Consider the following 22495-nt stretch of genomic DNA (forward strand, 5'->3'; position numbering starts at 1 on the left):
CGATAGATTGGAAGGATTGTGCGCGAGATTCAGTTTGGTTTCTTTGTTTTTGTTCTTTGAGTTTTTTTTATTTTTCAGGTATCGAGTATCAGCTTATCTTCGTTTCTTTGTTTCTCAGTTGCAAAAGGCAACTATGAATGATTATACATAATGGTAATAATATGTTTGGCTAAGGCTCTTTCTCCCTCTTTCCTAATTGAACTGTTATCGCCTGGCTGAAATAATTAGCCTAAGTTCCGTGATGGCCTGGCTCTGAAAATAACTTCATGTATCGATGCTTAAATCTCGCTGTATCTGATTTAGGCTTTCGGGGTAAGGGCTATAAGATAATTATGGCTAATGGTTTTGCCTGGATTAATTCATGTATATTTTTTATTTACTGTTTAGCTTTGAAGGATGTATCCTTTCCTCTTCTGTCGTTGGACGATTTTGCTATTATTATCATACTAAGCAATCCGCAAGATTAAACGCAGCAGTACAAAATCTTGTTTAGGACTGGTGTCACCCATGCCCCTTGAAAGTCAGGCCAGACTTCTGAAAACAGAAAGAATTGAAATTCTAGAAAAGACATTACGAATAAAAAGGACGACAAAATCTCTGAAACACTACATATCTAAAAAGAAAAAAAATAATAAAAGAAACTTGTCTCTTCAACTGACCCTCTATTTCCTATGACTCTCATGACTCCCTGTGAACCATTACCGTCTGAAAATGGACCTCTCCTTGTGGTTTTCTTTGCCGTGCCTTCTTGGTCCACTCTTGCGAATTTCAAGTGTCCAAATCATGAAGACTCTCTGAGAAGTTGCAGGCCTCCAGGAGGTCTTCTGTTCTACCGTCTGGTGTGAATGTTACAGAAAAATAGCCAACCTGTTTGTTACAACTCTCATGCCATTTACTTCCAGAATGTGGAGTTTCTTGCCTTCTTAGCACATTTTCTTATACTATCTCTTACAAATGTGAAATGCTCTCTTTTCTTGAGTACTTCCTGAATTATAACTGACCTGTCATTTTCAAGATGCGAATCCGTCAAGCCACAATCAATGTCCAGTGAAAGTAAAACTGAGTAAAATAAATGGAATAATAAAAGGTCTGACCATCCATTACATTTACTCTTACAAATGCTTCACAGCGTGAAAACAACATGACAACCATTATAAACAAACAGCTTTTCTGAAGCAACAATCCGTTGATATTGTAAAACACTTGACTGAGGTATGTATATGTTTCCATTCTCCTTGTGCCTTCAAAAACAGCAAAAAATGGTATTTTGGTAAATAACGTCAATAGTCTTAGCAACATGTCTTATTACATTCTTCAAATATATAACATGACTACTCTAAACACTGATGAGAGAGAGAGAGAGAGAGAGAGAGAGAGAGAGAGAGAGAGAGAGAGAGAGAGAACGTATCTTCCCAAAGTATCTTACAAATGGTTTCATCCCGGTAAATTGAGGTTTACCTCGAAGAGCGTCCATCCGCGTTTTGATAGTATACATATTAACGGGACACTGAACACTGACGTCTGAGGTTTCATCTCTATTTTTTACCACCCTAGCTGCAACCCACAAGGATCGACTAACAGCTAGGTGTATAATTTATTACCCAGGGTAGTAGAGCCCTACTGAATTTTAGGGAAGTCACCCTCCAACACTGGACACTTCGTCTATTACTACGACTCAAGGCCAGATAGAAAGAAAGAGAGACAAACAGACAGACGTAGAGCTCCTGTTTAAATTTAAATCTATGAGCTCATTTACTCTCACACAAAAATTAACATAAATCTCCTATCATTTAACACAGAAAACAAACACTTTGTATCACTTACTGACTCTTATTAAAGCATTAGAAATGAGGTACTTTATGAAGAAGTACGAACAAAACCTTACGAACATTTTTTTCCAGGAAGTAAAAAATAAGAGCATCAAGCAGAACACCACAAGAAAAGCCTGTAGCATTTATCTTTTTGGACGGACAGATAGGCCAAACTTGTACAGCAGCCAGCTACGTAAACATACATTTAGCTCTTATCATGGCTACCTAAACACAGGATGTAATAGTCTTGTCATCTTGATCGTATTGTAATTTCATAGGAAACTGAATGGATTTCCTCTTCCTTTAGGCAAATCAAATGGCTCACTACTATCTTTGCATCAAGTTATTCCAGATTTGAGTGCAATAACGTTATCGTTACCTGTGATGGGATGTATCCTACGTAACTAAGATATCTTTCTCTTTTCCACAAACTCTTTTCAGGCTAGTTTTCATAGTTGGTTTTTACGTTCGGAAAATGATGCACTCTCGTTTCACTAAAAAAAAAAAAAATTAACAAAAGCAATGTCTTAAGAACTATTTTCATGAGAAACTGGCACACTCTTTCAATAGATATCTGGCGTTTTACAATTTGCAGTAATTAGATTCTTTGCGTGCCGCGTACACCATTTCTTATGAAATATGACAAAATAATTAAAGAATGGCAATCCAGTGAAGTACTTCGGTGCACTCATTAGAAAATGATGCGTGGTTACCACCCTCACAGGACTTCGTTCTCGTTAAACCTGAAAATAAACAATGCCTTATTATGAACAAATTTTTCACTGCATGGCCCTGCAGATACTGGCAAAGAGGAATTCTATGCATGCATAATATTTGTTCTATAATAATTTGTCTGGTCCTGTATATGAGATAGTTCTTCAATAAGTTGGTATGTGTACGTGGAATTCGTGTAAGTGTGTGTCATAGATTACAGGCAAATGGAAAAATCGTAAGATATATAATTAATTTAGGATTAGGCCTGGGTTCAGATGATGTTACAGTATCAGGAATTACTGTGGCATAACATCTTGGCCGAGGAGTCCTTGGCCACTGACTACAAACTGAATCACAAAAATTAAAGGATAAATACCATTGTTTTTAATAATAAAGTTATACGGCATTTATCTTCTGCTTTTTGAGCTCGAATTCGGAATGTAAAGGTAACATTTCAGCTCCTGTGCTATAGAAACCAACTTAAAAAGCCTATTAATCTTTAAAACGTATTCACTTAAAATTCACTGTTATTTTTAGATCCGAATATTATCCTCGAGTTCTCATAGAAAAACAACCAATAGATTTTCCATCGCGACAGTGAAATCAACACTTACCTCAGCGGCTGGCGTAAACTGATTCGCCAGCAGGAAGTCTGCATTGCTGACCTGACAAACGCCTTCTACAGGATTGAACGCCGTTTCCCAGTATTGATCGTTTACCATTGTAGGAAGTTCATTTGGCTGAGGGTCACCCAACAAGTAGGACATCTGGAAATAGAAAATCATTTGGGTGCGATCAGCCAGGAAGTAAGACTTCTGGAAAGAAAATATGTGGATAAAGGTCAACTAGTATTTCTCGAACAACGGACCAAAGAAATTAAAGATAACCCTAAATATCGACAGGAACAGATGTGACGTTAAATGACTTACTGTTCAGTTGTGTCCGTCATTTCAGGAATATAATATACTACAGAGATTTCCCTAACTTAGGACGCTTTGATTTATATAAAAAAAAAATTAGAAAGTCGATGGCTGATCGACTTGGCACCTTCCTCACCTCGAGATGTCTCTTCAGCAGAGGCACGAACTCGAAGTCGTGGTCGTCTTCGCCGAAAGGGTTGATGAGAGACTCGGCTACTTTAAGCCAACCGATGTAGAAGAAGAACTGCAGAAGGGTGAAGATCGGGACGTATATATCGATGGCGTTGTTGGGGTAACCCTTTGTGGGGTCCAAAAACTGTTCTCCAATGACAGAGAACAAGAAGAACGAGTAGACAGCGATTGTTACGACCTGAAAATTAGAGTCACTTAGAACAAGCTCGCAACTTACTACTGAGTTGTTTATCAAATTTTGACAACATGGTGTAATTCTGGATAAAACATTTTTAGCTATCTTCTTCTTCTTCTTCTTCGTTTCAGCTGAATCCGCAGTTTTATCAAGTCATTGGTCAAATTTTATATCCTGTCTATTAACAGCTGCTGTCTAGCAATATCCTGGTACAATGCTAATTATAAATGCTTTAAGATTTTGAGTCACCAGTTACGGAGCAACATTTTCTATGTTACAGTATAGGTTTCATTGTGCAATAGCAGTGAATAATCATCCCAAACTTTTGTTTTTAACGAGAAAATTTGAATTTTATTTCTCGAACCTTAATTGTTTACTTACATTTCCTTCTTATTGCTTAGTACTTTCCTAATTTAAACTTCAATTTTTCCTTTCCTTATGAATGTTCTGTATTTGAAGTTTTTTCCGTTCAGCTGATTTATCTTTAAGAAACGTTTTGTATAAGTGAAAGTTTTTAAATGTACTGTACATTCTGAAAGTTTTTGAATATCCATTTCAAGCAAGTGATATCCTAAGTCATGACTTCGATCATGAAACTTGCGTAAATGTATACATATAATTATCGAAATCGATGTTTACTATGTAGAAGCATGTGTACTGGAATCAGTAGGCAAATGTACAAATGCAGACATTCACTCAGGCCTATTGTACGTAATGGTTTCTGGTCAACCAAACCTTTCACCGATAATATCCCAGACCCTTACAAGAGGATCTCAGATCCCTCATTGAATGTGGTCATCCATTAGCCTTCACTACAGCAACTCGTAACCCTTGTCTTACGAAGTGACGTGCCAAGTACTCTTGAAGAGGAAGAACCTTCCAGGGGCTCTTTCAGCCAATTCTGCGGATGGATTCCAGGAGGTGTGGAAGAATCAAGGAGTGCTTGATGTCATACTCTGGCAGTTGATGAAATAACTTATCATCGATAAGTTTCAGCTGTGAATATATGTTGTTTTATTTGATAAATGGAGACACTTAGAACCAGCTTGCATGGGAATTTCTCACAAACACTGATTCATGACGATAATAATCACATAGAGACGCTTATAATGTGCACAAAAAACACATTACAGAATAAGACAATTATTCAAGCACGAAATGAATGACTTGAAAAACTATGTTGTTAGTGACAAAGTTTACTAAAAAAATATAATTTACACATATGCAAAAATTCAAAAAATGAAATCGCTTATGGCAAAAAAATTTAGCGCAAGAATCCGCTTGTTAAATATTAGTCTGGTATAATATTCCATTCTCCTACAACAAACGAATTTGATTATATGTTATCATCAATCTTCGAAAAAAAAAATACAATTTTGAATACAAATACATACAGAGATTTGATGGGCTGATACACAAAGAGAGATCCCGTGCTGTTTTAAGGCTCAGCTTTACCTCATAACAGTGGTGCTAAACTGGGGAGCGCCAGTGGATTTATCCTGCTCACTTATTCAATCGAAAATCCGTTGCAAAAGCACATGCAGACTCACTCGAAAACATTCTTAGGCGAAAACATATCCTCTTCTAAGGTTATTATTCCCAAAGTCCACACAGTAACCCTAACAGAAGTTCGCCATTAAGGCCGTCAAGCCTAAATGGTGTTAATTACTGTAATCACTCCGCCGCTATCTGGTCAGTGATAAGTCATGTAATTAGGTAAAGAAAGAACTTGTGGCTATGAAACTCAATGGAATAGAAAGTCTTAATGGCATTAAAGATGGCTTTGGGAAAGCTGCTACAAATACTATAAGAAAGATACTAGGACAAGATTGGGAAAAAATGTGTTATTTAATGCTTTGAGGGAAAGGAAGATGAAGGACTTTTAGCAACAAATCTATGAAAAATTGCGGACAGATGAGCTCATCAACAGCAAATAAACCGTCACAGTATCAGCATTAAAACAAGATTATATGAAAAACATTTTGTGGCAATGCTTATATATATATAATATATATATATATATATATATATATATATATATATATATATATATATATATATATATATATATATATATATATATATATATATATATATATATATATATATATATATAATTTATATAACAGCAGGAGTTGATTGAGCTTTTTCCAGATCATAGTTAAAAGTTACACAAAATGTACTACCTCAATTCATCGCGTCATCAGACAGAAATAGGGAGTCCTGAATTTCGTCTCACCTGCGTGTACACCAGAGGAATGTTGTATTCGTCCCATCCCAAAAGATCACCGCAGCATCCCCTCAGACGGAGAATCTCGTCCGTGATGCTCTTCTGAGAGACGTCGTCCTTGATCCTTCCCTCTCGACGACCTCGGTCGACGACCTTGCAAGCCCACATGAACGGGACCCAGGTCTTGTGAACCTTCGTCTTCTTCTCCAGTCCCTCGAGTAATTCCATCTCGTTGTTCGTCATGTAACCTGAAGGCGAGCAAAGCAAGAATGAGCAAATAGGCCTGCATTTACGGATAGTTCTATTATCATTTTTATTGAATTTCCACCTCATATCGGCATCGAAACCAAGACTCAAATAAAAGGCAATAACAGCTGACCCACACAAGCCATAACAAAAGTTGGAAGCTAAGCTCCTGTAAGGCAAGGTCTAGAGAACACAGTGTATTCTCTAGACCTTGCTGTACGGTACCTGTGCCCTTACCTGGGCAGGCTGCACACCTTGCAAACCAGAGATTTTTACCAAACTTCCAGACCCAGCATCAATTTAGTTGATGACATTTCATTCGAATCACCTCTCCTGGGTGATCAATACAGTCACGTGTGCAACTTGCCTAGACTTATTCATGGGTTAGTTGGCAGCGACCTTACCTTTCACTTGGGGCTTGGGTTCGATCTAGATTTTAGGTAAATATTTATCTCTATTACAAATGTGACTGGGTGCCTGTTTTTCCCATTATTATTATTATTATTATTATTATTATTATTATATTATTATTATTATTATTATTATTATTATTATAAGTTCTAATGAAATAATCTGAGAGGTAATGAACTCATGCAGCAACCTTCCACGGAATAGAATGTCCACGTGTAAAATGGAGAGAAAAATCAACTGACTTTCATGAGTTCAACAAGAAATATAAAGCAACAAAAAACCCCGTAATATTATTGCAAACTAGAAAAACAAAATACGTGACGCTTCCGGCTTCTACCTGCATCCGCCATTTGCTGCAGTGTCGGGAAGTTTTTCTTGACCGCTGGAGCGATCATGGAGAAGGTGATGACAAAAGCCAAGTTGACATATCGAATGACGGTGCAGCGCATCATCCGCGCATGCGCATCCTGAGAAAGTAAAATAAGAGAATTAGTTTCCTTTTGATGGGAAGTGATGAGTTTTAGTTTTCTGCAAAAGAAAATTACTAAGATGGCTTCGTCTGTCCGACCGCACTTTTTCTGTCCGCCCTCAGATCTTAAAAACTACTGAGGCTAGAGGGCTGCAAATTGGTATGTTGATCATCCACACTTTAATCATCAAACATACCAAGTTGCAGCCCTCTAGTCTCAGTAGTTTTTATTTCATTTAAGGTTAAATTTAACCATGATCGTGCGTCTGGAAACGCTATAGGACAGGCCACCACCGGTCCGTGGCTGAAAGTGTCATTGGCCGCGGCTCATCCAGCATTATACACTGTACAGGAAACTCGATTGCGCAGAAGAAACTTCGGCGCATTTTTTACTTGTTATTAATTGTACCTGCTTGATATCAGTTTTAAAAGTGGCCCGAGTGAGATTACCTTTATTAATATTTATTATGAACTAGTTACCTGTCCCTGGACGTGTGTGGAGAGTAAGACACTGAGTGTATCCGGCCACGGCATGCTCTGGTACATCCCCCACCAGCGGCCGACCACCAATGACACATAGAAGCCGAGGACGAAGGATATAGGAATGAGGTTTCTAAAATGCCCGCAGTGAATCGATAATTTCTCGAACGTTCTGTAGTAAATAATGAATAAATAAATAAACATATATATATACATATATATAATATATATTATATATATATATATATATATATATATATATATGTATATATATATATACATATATATATATATATAAATATATATATATATATATATATATATATATATATATATAGAGAGAGAGAGAGAGAGAGAGAGAGAGAGAGAGAGAGAGAGAGAGAGAGAGAGAGAGTAGGTATATCAGTTTTGCAACCAAATTTCAAAAATAGTTTTCCGGTAGCCTCACCTTCTGTGATCTTCCGATAAGCCAAATCTATATAAAAATGATATGGAGAAGTAGAGAATGATGTAGACCAGCATATCTTGCCAAACCATCTTGTAGACACTTCCCTTCCATCTGACAACAAAAGTAAGAATTCGTGGGTATATCCATATATTACATATATACATATATATATGTATATATATATGTATGTGAGCGTGTGTGTATTGTGTATTAACTAATCAAGTAACTGCATAACAAATGGCACCATCACTAGTTACCATTATTCTTTACATACATATATTATTTTAAGATAAAATTTGCATCCTCTTATATAACTACTGTAAGTGGTGTTAGGAAATCACTTGTGATATTCTACTTATGCAGTGATTGATCAAATAATTCTAAGGTTATATCTTTTCATTTTTCATACAACTCCTTTGGACAATGGCGGTAAAAATGCAAACTTGGTCATAACACAGCCTACTCACAAAATGCAGCAACAATTTTACTCCTGTTACATTCAAATTCCACTTGTCGGTCACAAGAACATGCAATTATTGCTTTGCGAATCACTACAGAGTTTTAGGGCACGTGCAAAGGGTCTATTGCGAGGGTATGCTTAGTACAGGTATTAGATAAAACTAGTTATATCAACTTCTGACCGCGCTATACTCCGGTTTTCCAAAAATTATCCCTAGAAGAAGAAGCCCCTATCTGCATTCTGTTTCATTAAGTTACCTTTCATCCTTACCGTGGGTATCTAAATATGCAAAGTATTGCAAAAAAAAAAAAAAAAATCATATGGCGTACTCATGCTTCCAAATAGTTTCATCCTACCTGAGTAAAAGTCTGCAGAATGACCCAAAGCCTTTAAGGTTGGCAATCTTATTGGTGTAAGTTACAACCATGGTGGCAGCAGCGGTGGAATTGACCAATTAGAGATATCCTACAATATTTCCAGTCTTGGTCAGTGGTCTTCACCTGAACGAAAGATTAGTTCAATAGATTTTCTTTATAAGCATTTATACCTATTTTTGTTGCCAAGAATAAGGTGAATCCCAGTCATGAGTAAAAAAAAAAACCGTTTCATGGAACCAAACCGTTCTCAGTTCTAAAATACAATTTTTTTTGTATTTAACTCGCGTGTTTTTGTCAACTTACCTTATGATTCTTAAAGAATGTAAAATATAGCAGCATCACTGATTAGAATTATCATTTTCTTTATTGGTAATGCCACCATTATTCTGCATGACAAACGATGACGCTTCCCATCTAGGAAGGACTGTAACCTTTGCCAATGAAAATGATACTGATTTTTTCTATGAAACCAAACGCAAGCCATATTTCCAATGTTCTTATTGACTTCTTGCTTCATAGGCTAATAAAGCAAGTAGGTTTACCAAACTACGCAATACCTGTAATACTGTTTGCTTTGCTTGACGTGATGAGGTCATTATGCAGTCAGTGATATCTATTCTCTCTTAAAAATCTTAAAAAAAGCTTGAGTTTTGTTAAAAAGGGTAATGCAATGATAGGACAAAATGATAAACGCACATGCACAAGATTATCGCCTCTGGGAAACAGAGAGGTAGAATTTGTAAAATATAAAAAAAATAAAAAAATCATTAGAAAGGGACTTCACATTGGACATTTTTCTATAAAACGTACGTCAAGAGAAAAAAAAACGAACAGGCTTCGTGGAAAATAAGGAAATTGGGAAAGAGAAAATTAAAATTAAATCTAACACGTCGTGTATAAACAATCCGTTAGAAAGTTTAGAAATGAAATGACGATGGCTTGAAGCGTCCAGTTGTCAAGTCCCTGTCCTTGACAGAATGTCACCCGTGCCCAACTCATCAGTGGTCGTTTATACATGTTTCATGTATTATTTCACTTTTCATGAATCATCATCATGACCCACAGTTCACTGATGATAAGAAAAAATTAGTCTTCATATTTAAATAACTACAGAATAGAATTTGGAATGTCTTACTTTTCTAATTCTAAACTCTGGATTGAAGTTAAAAATTGTGTCCTAGGAACTATGATTACCACAACAACAAAACAAGAAAAAATACCCTTCATGAAATCTCTGGAAAACAAGAAATAAAATATACTACAGAGGCTGACTATGTAATTGTCATGTCCAATATTTCATCTGTCAGATCTTGTGAATTGTCGTAATTTTTTGTCTTCAGTCCATGAAACGATTTATTTTGTCTCCTCTTGAAAGTCACCATTAATGACAAATTACAACAGAGCTACTCTTTCTCCCTTTGCTGTCGAACAGGGTCATTTGTTACTGGCAAACACTCCAACACACTGATGGCAAATTTTATTAAGTCAGGGTGGGAAGGAATGACGTGGCTTCTTCTTGTCGTTTTCCCACCTGAAGAGGAGCCTTCCAAAAGAACCAAAGTCACCCACGGATGACACGCGGTGGATGTAATGAACTACCATTTTTTTTCTTCAGTGGCGGGAGCTCCTCAGTTTTTAAAATACTGGTCAGGTGCAGGTCCTAGAGAGAGACCCTCAGCGTCAGTGGATAGAATGAAAAATCTGGTTGAGATTAGAGAAGCAGCTTTGATTGTCGTATAAATTTGTGTCGTTAAAAGCGCTCATGTAAGTTTATTTTCTATTTGTGGAAGGGACCACGAATTTCCTGGAAAATTGGCGGGCTGATTATAGAGACAAATTTGGCGCAGCATTTTCTGGAAGACTACTGATAAGTTTCTCCAACAAAGAGACGTTTCTGCGATCATGCTGAACTTTTCGTGGCACCTGTGCAGTGTCTTAACTATAAATCACTCTCCGATTACCGACAGGACTGATATAAAGTTGAAGTCACAAGGATTAACGTTCAGCTTCATGCACACCCATTCACTTGTGACAAGTACCCACAGTACTTTTTCCCCGCGAATGGACTATAGCACTTCCTACCTTCTGAATTTACATTTAACTAACTAACACATACCTCCTAACTGCAAACAAGATAATGCAAAATATAAAACTAAAATATGAACAGAACGCACAAAGAGAAAAATCATAAAGGAAAAATTAACCAAAAGCTAGTCTTTTTCTTTATACAGCTATCGACGAACTTTTGGACTACTGAATCTTTTTCATTATTAACTGTTCCTAAAGCTCTTCTAGAACTGTGCCATCTTCTTGGCATCTCCATAAATTTTCTAATATAAACCTTTCCTTTACCATTACTCTTCTTTCCTGTGTCCCATTTATTAACAGAAGTCTTCCCTTGTCATAGACCAGCAAACAGGGATCTTTAACAGCTATCACGCACGACCAAAATTATTGTTAATGTGGTAAAATTTTCTTAAGCTATAAGATGTCTAATGATCTGTGAGACAGTTGCGTCCATTTTAGCTTTCTGTAAAAGAAAACTATTCTGCCGGCTTTGTCTGTCCGCCCGCTCTTTATTCCGTCTGCACTTTTTTCTGTCCGCCCTCAGATCTTAAAACTACTGAGGCTAGAGGGCTGCAAATGGGGATGTTGATCATCCACCCTCCAATCATCAAAAATATCAAATTGCAGCCCCCTAGCCTCAGCAGTTTTTATTTTATTTTAGGTTAAAGTTAGCCATAATCGTGCTTCTGGCAACAATATAGGATAGGCCACCACCGTGCCGTGGTTAAATTTTCATGGGCCGCGGCTCATGCAGCATTATACCGAGACCACCGAAAGATAGATCTATTTTCGGTGGCCTTGATTATTCGCTGTAGCGGCTGTAGAGAAAACTCGATTGCCCCGAAGAAACTTCGGAGCATTATACTTGTTTAAACAAAGAATCGCATGGAAATTAAGTAATGTAACTGTTATAAGAAAATTGTAAATCCAAAATAATTCAGGACTGTGTCCTCTCGTCTATGACACATAAACCAGATCGAAAACTAGTTTCCCGTAACAGCTATAAGTGACGCCTAAAGAACATATTTGTCACTGCCAAGGAAAGTGAACTAGAAGAAATAGTTAGTTGCATTCAAAGAAACAATCACTTCGTCACATTAATAAGAGTTTTGGCGTTGTATTAGACGTATGGCTCTGGAATCACACTCATTTGTTACAATTTGCCATTCGCAGAATCTGCAACACTATAGTTGACTGCAGCGCTAATTTCATTTAAGGTGAGCTGTTAATGAGATGTTTATGGTGGAATTCCCATCACGAATGACAATGGTCCGAGGCAGCTTCTAAAAATGAGAATCGTTAATAAAACTGATATCAGTAACTAGATGATGTACAAAGCTTTCTGATGAACTGAAGACTTATTTACAAATACCAAGTGGAAAACCAATGGCCTTTAAAACTCAATGAATGAAAGAACGATAATCTGATGTCAGATCATTGTAGACTATAACAGGTAGCTTTACATGAATAATTTTTGGGGTAAAATCAAACCTAAGGCCATAAACAAATTTTGGGAGAAGAGAGCATTTATACCATATTCCACGTAAGCACCTCAAAGGAAAGTGTTATGTTACAGTGGTAACTCGTGGGGTGATAAGCCAAGGAGTTCCTCCACACAATAGTTATTATGATAATTGCAAACGATACCGTAAAGGGGGACAATGGCGGAACATGGAAATAAAATATGCCTATTTACATATGTACACTTAACACTTTGTTAATAAGTGAGTGCCAGAATCAAAGCCTGGGAAAATCGATTAGTTTCCAGCTACTGTTTCAGTACTACAGGGACATACAATTCAAACTTTTTTTTTTTTATTATTCACGAAAGGGACCCATCTCACGAAACTTAGGGGAACTGAGTGATTGCTATTGCAGCTTCCTGTCAGGATGATAATGTTCGTCGCTCCAAACTCACACCTTAAGAGCAGCCTGAAGAAAGTACCAGCTCGAACCGTCTCGACGATATGATTGTACGCGACCACCATATCGACATAGAAGTCTGACTTTAAACGGAAGAAGAAGAAAGAAGAGGAGCAGCTTGCTGGCGCTATTGATGACAATGCCGGTGAATGTTTATGCAAAGGCGGGTGAACAAGTTGGAAGACTCTGTCTTCATGGTCAAGAAGTCTAGAGACAGTTTATGGAGAGCACTGGAACAGCAGTTGTTCGCAGTTAGTCTTTTCATTGACAGGACAATGCTGCTTTTCATGATGATGATAATTGACGGAATGATATCCCTCTCTCATCCATGATTTCAATTCTAGTTCTTCTGCATATCACAAATGAACCTCTTCATACGGAAAAGTAGTAAACCCTGGTTACAGTACAGTAATCTTAAAAATATGGTACCAACTATCTAATGTATTCCTTTTTGGTGAGGAGTATCCCCATCTGCTTCTTTAAATTTCTATTTTGATAAAAAAAAAAATGCAAACTATGATACAGTAACCCTAAACCCCAAATCTCTAGGTTTCGAAGAGGTTAGCGATTTTCACTAATGACGTGTGAAAGGAAAAGAAGTTAATGAAACCTAAAGTACTTTCTTCTGCTCAAAAGGAAAAAGGGAATCAGAACAAGTTTTCTGTCTTGATAAATGACAACAACATAAGCCATCCAAGTAAGTGCAAACAGGGGTGATATGAATAAGAACTTTGGGGGAGAAATAAGCAGCATCAATGTCATTATTTTTCTCTTGCTGTCAGCATAGCTAGGAAAATTCTGGGCTCCAACATGAAATTTATGGGTCTGACAACTGCCATTAAGTGAACTGAGTCAAAACTCATACGATAAAGAAGTGAAACATATGAACAATAAGAATAAAATGTACTCTATGAGAAAATCACACTACAATTTAAAAATAAATGACAATAATGTTTCTCCTAAAAAACCCAGTGTCCTAACATTAGAAGGCACTGACACTGTTTATGCTAGAATACAAAGTTAAAACAACGCCTGAATTTTCTTAAAAAGAAAAAAAAAAAATTTTTAAATGATAGAGCAAAACGGAAAAGCCTTCCCTGACGTCAGTTAAAGGCAGGAGGTCTTTTAATCTTGTGTCATGATAGGTACTATATTTATTTTCGCATTTCCACCCGACGTCCAAGTTCCTTCCTACGGCACAGGAATAAGACTTACTGATTGACTCTGCAAGAAGAACAGTTTCTTTTTCATCTAAAAACTTAGTTATAAATCCCACATAGTCAGAATAATTACATTAAAACGAGTACAATATACTGAAAATAACTCGACAACTCAGACACACGCGTACACATACACACACGCACGTACACAGAGTAAGCAGCATATTTACCGGCCTTGTCAACCTGTCAGAGGGGTGTTTGGTGAACAGATGTTAAAGGAAAAAAGCAGCTTCAAAATAAAAAATAAATAAAAAGATTACTAACATTCATAATGTTTCCTCGAATGTAAACAGCACCTCTTGGCCAAAAAAGGAATTTACCTGAGTTCCAATATTAAAAAAAAGATTAAAAGATCACGGTCATTCAGTAATGTTTTCTCGAATGTAAACAGCACCTCTTGGCCAATATTAACAATATTATGTAATTTATTGTCGCCAAAGGAGTTTACCTGACTTCCGAAATTAGCTGATATTTATTTTGTCCTTGGCTTGTCTGGTTCATTCACCTCGCTTCTTCATCGAACAGTATATCGCTGAGACAAACTACATAATGGCAAGAAGGTTCCCATTTGTTCAAGGCTCTGCATTTTATCAATGATCCCTTTGCCAACCCTTTTGTAAAGTGTTTATGCAACAGGAAAGAGTCTATGCTAATTTTGGAATAGTCGGTAAAACTATAATGAAGTGTGCAAATATTGCAGTCGAATGAGGCTTGAGAATTCCTGACAATGAGACTTTCCTGTGAAGATAATATCAGACCTATTGTATGATACAGCGTAAATCATTTCTCCGTATATATCCTATTAATGTCTGTAAATAAAAAATTTATGTATTTTTTTTTGCTTTTCACTTTACTTTTCATCAAGAATTCCCCGACTTCGATCAAACCATAGTCTCTCTAATGGGAAAATGACATCAAGATGACAGCCGTGATAAACATCGGTAAACAATAAATTATTTTTAATACTTTTCCTTGTCAACTGTACGTAAATTTTTAGAGGCTCCACACTACCGGAAACTCACGTACTCACGATTCCTTAGAACTCCGAGACATTCCTCCTCAAAAGCCTCATAAATTCTGCCCGAGTTGTCATTAGCCTCAGTTAATTTGCTCTGCCATTCGCTGAAGAGAGAGTCTTATGTACGATGTTGAAATAAAAACTTTGACGACAAGCTCCATTCCACCTCACGCGTAATTTCTCTTCGTTTTCATTTCAAAGTTACACTGAACTCAAACTCTGGATATCAGATTGCCGAAACCCGTTTAGAAAAGCACGTATTCTATCAAGAACCAAAGTCATTCATTTTGTTTGTCAGGAGAGGGTCTAAGACTTGTGCCAAGAAATACCACACCCACGCTTTGTCTCAGACGCAGCTATAAGGTGACCCGCCTGCCTTTTTCTTCTTCTTCTTCTCACTCTTCTTTTACTCTGATAATTGATGTAATGCTAACTGATGTTTTAACATTTCCCCTTCGTCTACTATATCTTTTTTTCTGTTTTACCTTGTGTTTCAGAGAAAGTAACTCTTGTAAATTTGTCAAATAAAAAATATCACTCATCAGTTTATCAAATAGAAAATATCTCCCTAATCAGTTTATCAACTTTGACAATATAAACTATTATTTTACCAAAGAGAAAACGGCACTCATGTATTACCAGTTTATCAAGGAGAAAATGCTAACCTTATAAGTTTATCGGAGAGAAAATGGAAGTCTTGTAAATTTATCAAAGAGAAAATGACAATTATCAACTTTATCAAAGAGGAAATAACACTCTTGTATGATTATGAAACAGGACATTGGGTGTTTAAAACGTACAATTACTGTCCCTTTTCTTGATCAATGTAGAACCTTAATCGTATATTTTTAGCTTAAAATTTCCGATTGCTTTTTCTTTCGTAGATGAAATCTATTCTCTTCAATAAAGAACACGACAGGTATTGTGATATCTAACGGTGTCAAACTGTAAAACAATCAAGTAACACGTATCATTACGAAAACGTTGATTCTGGTCTTTTCATTGATGGCATGATGCCAATATAGGTCAATCTGTTCATAACTACTTTATGATCAGGAGATGGAAAATGCAAAAACCTCAATGGATATAGCGGGACTTCTATTTGTATTTCTTTAAAAAGTAGCAATGAAGAACTTAAAATTCGACGTCAGTGATTTCCTCAAAAGGACAACATCACTTTTGGCTTCACTTTTCTTGCTAAATGGAAGTCGGATGCATCATTTCATCTCTTAGTATAGAAAAAGGAAAACTGGAGTCTTTTAATGACTCTAAATTAATATTCAGATCTTCTGAAACGTTCCTTGAGTAACGCAGTTTTCCTTAGCAACGCGGTCCCTCTGCAGTAATATTTGCTAATGGAGTTTCCATTTGCAACAGATTTTTAAGTATAGCTGTTCCGAAGAAACGATTTTGCTAGTCTCCTACATATCAATTTAGGGACAGAAATCGTCTTCCTAAACATCAACATTCTTTGAATAGTTGTGATGATATAAACAGAAGAATTTGGAGTGAAAGTTCCCGAAGCTAATGATTCTATAAGGTCAAGTTGTCATTCTAGCTATTGATCTGAAAATATGTAACTGGGTTCAGGTGTTATTATCTAAGATTTATATTTTATTCTACATACGAGTAGCAACAAAACCAGCTTATAATATTTCCGGAAGAGGCTATACTTGGCATATGATTGGAGGGCAGCCAAAATGGACATAATGTAGAGACTTTCACTGGCGAGTTAAAGGGGAAGAGGAGAACTGTACTCTATGGCCGGGAAAACAGATACAAAAAAAAAAAAAAAAAAGTTCTGTATCACTTGGCTCGCAAAAAGTCATTAAGAGGTAAAGCTGAAGATCCGAGGTAAACTTTCTGAATGAAAACAACAACGGATATAAACGTACAATTTATCCAGTGACTCATATATTCTTGCTGATTTCTCGGGTTTTCTCATTTTCCTTTTGTTCATTTGTGGAAGGTTTCAAGTTCTACATAGAGAAATAGCCAAACGAACACAGACACAGACGTAGACAAAGGGTACGATGGCCGCGGTTCTCAGAAAATCAGAGGTATTTGGCTATCGTCAGCCTGAAGTGATTCGTATTTAGTGTTTAAGAGCAAGCTGCCTGGGTCGGTTTCGACTGCGATTGGAAAAATGAGGAACATGTTCATCGTTCACTTCAAAACAAGGGTATATTCATTCAGTGTAATTTTTCCTTAGATGTATTTTGCTAAATGTGAATAAAATGTGCAAATGAAGTCAGCACTGGCAAAGCATTCGTTGCTACCCTCTTGACAAAAATGAAAATTCTTTATTGTGTTTAAATACAACTGCAATTCTAAGGTGTGAGAGCACTTACAGATATATACGACGCTGACTGTATGTTAATACAAGGAAAGAAATTGTATCAACATTCTTCCCTTTCAGTACAAAGAATGTATATTAGTAAACAATACATTTTCGTCCTCGAAGATCATATCTCCAGTCAAGTTCTGAATCAGAGAAGGGCAAACCCCAGCTCGCAAGCCAAACACGGCTCTTTAACATCTATTATTATATCGAATTCTTGAGATTATATTAGCCTAGATAACACAAAAAACAAATAAAAATGGTCAAGCTCGATATTCATTTACCGGATTTAAACTGAAATTTGACTGTAATAAAACTCAAGTGTAATGCTGATGGTGAAGACTTAGGAACTTATTATTGTATCCTTCCTGTGTGCGACGGCACTTTCAAAATAACCAGACACGTCACTCATATTCAAATCATCCAATCCTGATATGACACGTGGAGTCCCCTGATTGGTTCCGTGACATTAGTGACAGACGACATGATAATTCGATTGTGGACTATACCCCTCACAAGCACCTTATCTTGGAAATGTATTTTACTGATAACCAACAACTTTTTATGAATATTATCCCACTTGAGAGGACATGATAGGACCTAAATATGCAATTTTAGTAAAAACAGTAGCCTGGAGTTGAAAGTTTCAAATTTTATAGGTTATGCTGCTAGAGGTATGGCGACTTTCATGACGATTAATCTATATTACTTAATATTTAAAATGAGGAAATTTCTGACTCATCTTTGTCTTATTAAGAATGAAACTATGAATTAAACATACCGAGCCTATTTGATTACTGTAATAAATTGCCTCCATTTTTAAAGTACTTCTTATGATGTGCCAGAAGCCTTAAAAATACAGAATTTCCAGGTTTTTTTTTTTAAAGGAAATATTTAGTTGCCCCTGCCACGTAGCTAAATTGAATTTTTTATTGTTTATATGATATAAGATAACGTTACTGAAAAAAATATAAGATTTATGGTTGCTGACGATCTCATGTTCATGAAATACGTCACAGCCTATGATTCGTTCGGGTGATGAATTACTCTTCATAAACCGCGAGATTTTATGTCTATTATACCTGTAAAGTGAGACTGTGTGAGACTGCACTTATACATTTTTTCACAAGCATGGTACCGAACTGAAGATTTTAAAATTAAAAAATTGGTAGTTGCCAAACGTACGCCAACTTTCATTGTGGATATATCTTCATAATTATCATCTGTGAATCAAAGCTAGGCAGTAACAACACTGTTACTTTCATTATGGGATAAAACATATATATATATATATATATATATATATATATATATATATATATATATATATAAATATGTATGTATATATATAACATACATATATATATATATATATGATATATATGTATATATATATATACATACATATATATATATATATATATATATATATATATATATATATATATATATATATATATATATATATATATATATATATATATATATATATGCCATTACTGAAACTGACGCCAATTAACACTTAAAATCTGCAAGTCTACGTAGGCGATTGAATACCGTTGCATACATAAATTAACTTGATATCCACTGGCATACAAATTAATGCTGTTAACAGAATGTGCATGTACAGGTGATAATAACTAATCCATATGATATATGTGTACGTATCTTGAGGGTTCTAACATTTCATTATAATGTTAATTTATCATTTCGAATTTGTTGGGGTGAACTTCGCAATAAGTATTTGAATTTACTGAAGAAGTATTACTAAATGAAACGGTGGAAATAAAGAATTATGGATTCTTGCAGGAGAGATTGTAGGTGATATACAGTGTGTATATATATATATATATATATATATATATATATATATATATATATATATATATATATGTGTGTGTGTGTGTGTGTGTGTGTGTGTGTGTGTGATTCCCTGGGAGGCATGTGTCGTGTAAATAAAACAAATATGAAAAATTATTATAAATTGAACCTAATATCACAGTAATCTTAACTAGGTCTAGATAAATGCTAATCCCCTGTAATAAATGCGAACTACGCTGATAACATTCGTCACATGCCGACTCACGGCACAACATCACATTGACTCAAGAGATGCCATGCACACACATCAAAGACATTCAAGGAATACCCAGACGCTGGCAATGCCAATATCCTCTTCAAATGATCTTATGACTCTCAGTCCTTGATCTAATGGGATTACTACGTGACAGTTGCATCGGCATTATGATGCTATACGTGCGATCGATTTTTCTAATCAACCAGAGAGAGGATTTCCGGTCTTCATCCAATGCATCGGCCAAGTACGTGTTTCCATTTTGTCTCTGTATAAATATGCTCAAGTACAGTCTGTGGGTGGTTATGTAAACAGAGCATCAGCTTCAGCAGTTCGTATCTGTTATCTTATAACAATCTTAACGGATTTCGGGAAATCACATGATGACAAATTATATTTTCATGAAAAGTTCAAGAGTGGATTAACTGAAGACGATAGTGGTCAAGGTTCAGATAATGTTCAATTTTCTGAAAAGATCTGACTCCATCTGTTTATGCAGTTTAGATATTCGGGGAAAAAACTTGCCGATAAATGATTTTGATCTCATTAAACTGAATACAAAAATACTAAATTGTAATGTAAAATATTCTTGGTTGGCGACAAGAAACTAACCTCAATTCGAAGTCAGATAATAAGTAACAATATTAATGATAAAATGATGATAACAGATAAAAGGCTAGACTTCCACAAACCTACAGACTGAAAACTTGCACGTACTGTGAGCCAGAACCACTGAAATAAAAGAACGGAGCTGCTGCTCTTTTCGTGAGATCAGGGTAAGTTTTAAAACCCGAACGTTCCGTTCAAGCCAGGCACCTATACACAAAGAGGTTACGACACTTTCCAGAATAGTAGTACTTATCAAAACAGAGTTAAAGTCGAGTACAATCTCTTTTACAGCATGAAGTTACAAGAAGATTCTCTCTCTCTCTCTCTCTCTCTCTCTCTCTCTCTCTCTCTCTCTCTCTCTCTCGTTTTGTGCACTTTTTAGTGGTGAAATCTAGAATGATCATTTCCTCCTGTTTGTTTACCGCTCCCAATCGAAATCCCGAGAAAATAGCTTACATGCTTTTCCTCTGGGTCACTTGATACGAGTACATACACACGGCGCGCAGAGTGAGTGCGAGAGAGAGAGAGAGAGAGAGAGAGAGAGAGAGAGAGAGAGAGAGAGAGAGAGAGAGAGAGAGTAATTTTTGCTAAATAACTTTCTTTTTGTTATAACACGTCTGATATCTGACACACGGATATAAAATCTACAAAACGCATGAACTCTGGTTGTTTATTCAATTATAAACGATTTCTCTTTGCCTTACCGTTACGAAGACGTTAACATGAGAGAACTATGACAACATTTAGTCTCAGCCTTATAGTAATCACTAAGAGAACTATGGCAGCATTTAATCTCAGCCTTATAGTAATCACTAAGAGAACTATGGCAGCATTTAATCTCAGCCTTATAATAATCACTTTCGTGGGAAAAATGCTCGAATACTGACATTTACAACATAGCATTCAGTGGGGCAGGAACTAGTAAATACGTATTATATACGCAAAACCTCTCTGTCTTTTATTTGTATGGAAGCGCAGATCCCGGAGACAAGATAGATAGCAGAGTACCCCGATGCTGTGAAGGTGGAAGGCTTGAGAAAACCTGCTGAGTGCTGCGCAGACAGTTGAGAGAGAGGCAGTACGTTGGATCAAAAGCACACGTGTTTGCAGGAAGGTGAGAGAAGCGACGTGAGGACATGAGAGCGTTCACAGCAATAAGTGCAACAAGCGAGACCGGTTCAAACTAGAGATAGCGGACATGCTTCCGATAGTGGTTCAGGCACAACGTGATACGTTTCTGTCAATGGAAGCAAGACCTGAAAGAGAGGAGGAGGAGGAGAGGAGATCTCTTGAGTGCCCCGACTCAGCTAGAAAGGACTTCCTCATTTCAACTGACAGTTGGGTCCGAAATTATACTTGGGTTTGTGCAGATAACAATATTCTTTTATACTTGGCATTAAATTGCTGTCGTTTATATTTGGGACGACATTTAAGGCGCTCAGAGATCTGGCTACGTAATTATTGAGGAACTGACCTTAATTTTGTTCACCTTACGTTTAAATACGTAATCCCCAACATTTTTTGTTTTTGAGCTGAGCTCAGGGAGCTAACGCACCCGAAAATTAAATCCAATTAAGGAATGGCGAGGATATACATCATACATTTTGGACTTTCTTGGAATTCCTCAATTACTTCCTTGTTTTCTGAATCATATTGTATTTCCGTTAGAGACGAATTTGTCGTTAACTTTGATTGGAAATACTCCAGCAAAGTATTCAGACAAGATTAAGAGTGCATTTTGTATCGACTATAATAGAAATCACAGCAAAGTAAGAAAGAATTCTTAGAAGACGGTCTTCAGTGCAGACTTCAAATAAGCGCATACATTTTTGCGTGAAAACAAATTTCTCTAAAGTAAAAAGTGACGATTCCATAAACGCGGAAGACAAAGCAGGGATATTTCTTCGTCCTAGAAACTTGATCAGCCGATTTACTTAGAAATACCTAATCCCCGGATAAGTGCACACGAGACGTAAACTTGTTTTGATCATGCTCAAAACCAAGAGAAAATGGTCGAAACATTGTTCGGGCGCGAAAACTGAAATGCTCGAAATACCTCGTTTGAATTGGAAAACCAGTAAACTTGTTCGCGGAACATATCAGCAGCATGTTTAGGTGCACGTAGCAGCATGTTTAGCGGCACGTAGCAGCATGGTTAGGGGCACGCAGCAGCATGTTTAGGTGCACGTAGCAGCATGTTTAGGGGCACGTAGCAGCATGTTTAGGTGCACGTAGCAGGATGTTTAGGTGCACGTAGCAGCATGTTTAGCGGCACGTAGCAGCATGGTTAGGGGCATGCAGCAGCATGTT

The 22495-nt window shown here is 36.5% G+C and overlaps 1 protein-coding gene across 16 annotated transcripts in view; it reads right to left on the reverse strand.

The window, feature by feature from the left end:
- Positions 1 to 1093: 1093 nt before the first annotated feature.
- Positions 1094 to 22495, reverse strand: part of LOC136849139 (bestrophin-3-like) — a 31279-nt gene continuing 9877 nt past the window's right edge. For 2 of the 16 annotated variants that reach the window (XM_067122189.1, XM_067122188.1), the window contains exons 2-10: positions 12921 to 13153; positions 10465 to 10593; positions 8097 to 8207; positions 7649 to 7820; positions 7037 to 7166; positions 6052 to 6290; positions 3582 to 3815; positions 3140 to 3292; positions 1094 to 2554 (exon numbers count right to left, since the gene is read on the reverse strand). In XM_067122189.1, the coding sequence (XP_066978290.1) occupies positions 2549 to 2554; positions 3140 to 3292; positions 3582 to 3815; positions 6052 to 6290; positions 7037 to 7166; positions 7649 to 7820; positions 8097 to 8207; positions 10465 to 10535 (1116 nt within the window). In that variant the 5' untranslated portion in view covers positions 10536 to 10593; positions 12921 to 13153 and the 3' untranslated portion in view covers positions 1094 to 2548. Of the gene's footprint in view, positions 2555 to 3139; positions 3293 to 3581; positions 3816 to 6051; positions 6291 to 7036; positions 7167 to 7648; positions 7821 to 8096; positions 8208 to 8912; positions 9057 to 10464; positions 10738 to 12920; positions 13318 to 22495 lie in introns of all 16 variants that reach the window. The other 14 variants (XM_067122187.1, XM_067122186.1, XM_067122203.1 and 11 more) reach the window with 7 other exon arrangements.

The sequence above is a fragment of the Macrobrachium rosenbergii genome, chromosome 20 (genome assembly GCF_040412425.1).
Source record: "Macrobrachium rosenbergii isolate ZJJX-2024 chromosome 20, ASM4041242v1, whole genome shotgun sequence".
NCBI lineage: Eukaryota > Metazoa > Arthropoda > Malacostraca > Decapoda > Palaemonidae > Macrobrachium > Macrobrachium rosenbergii.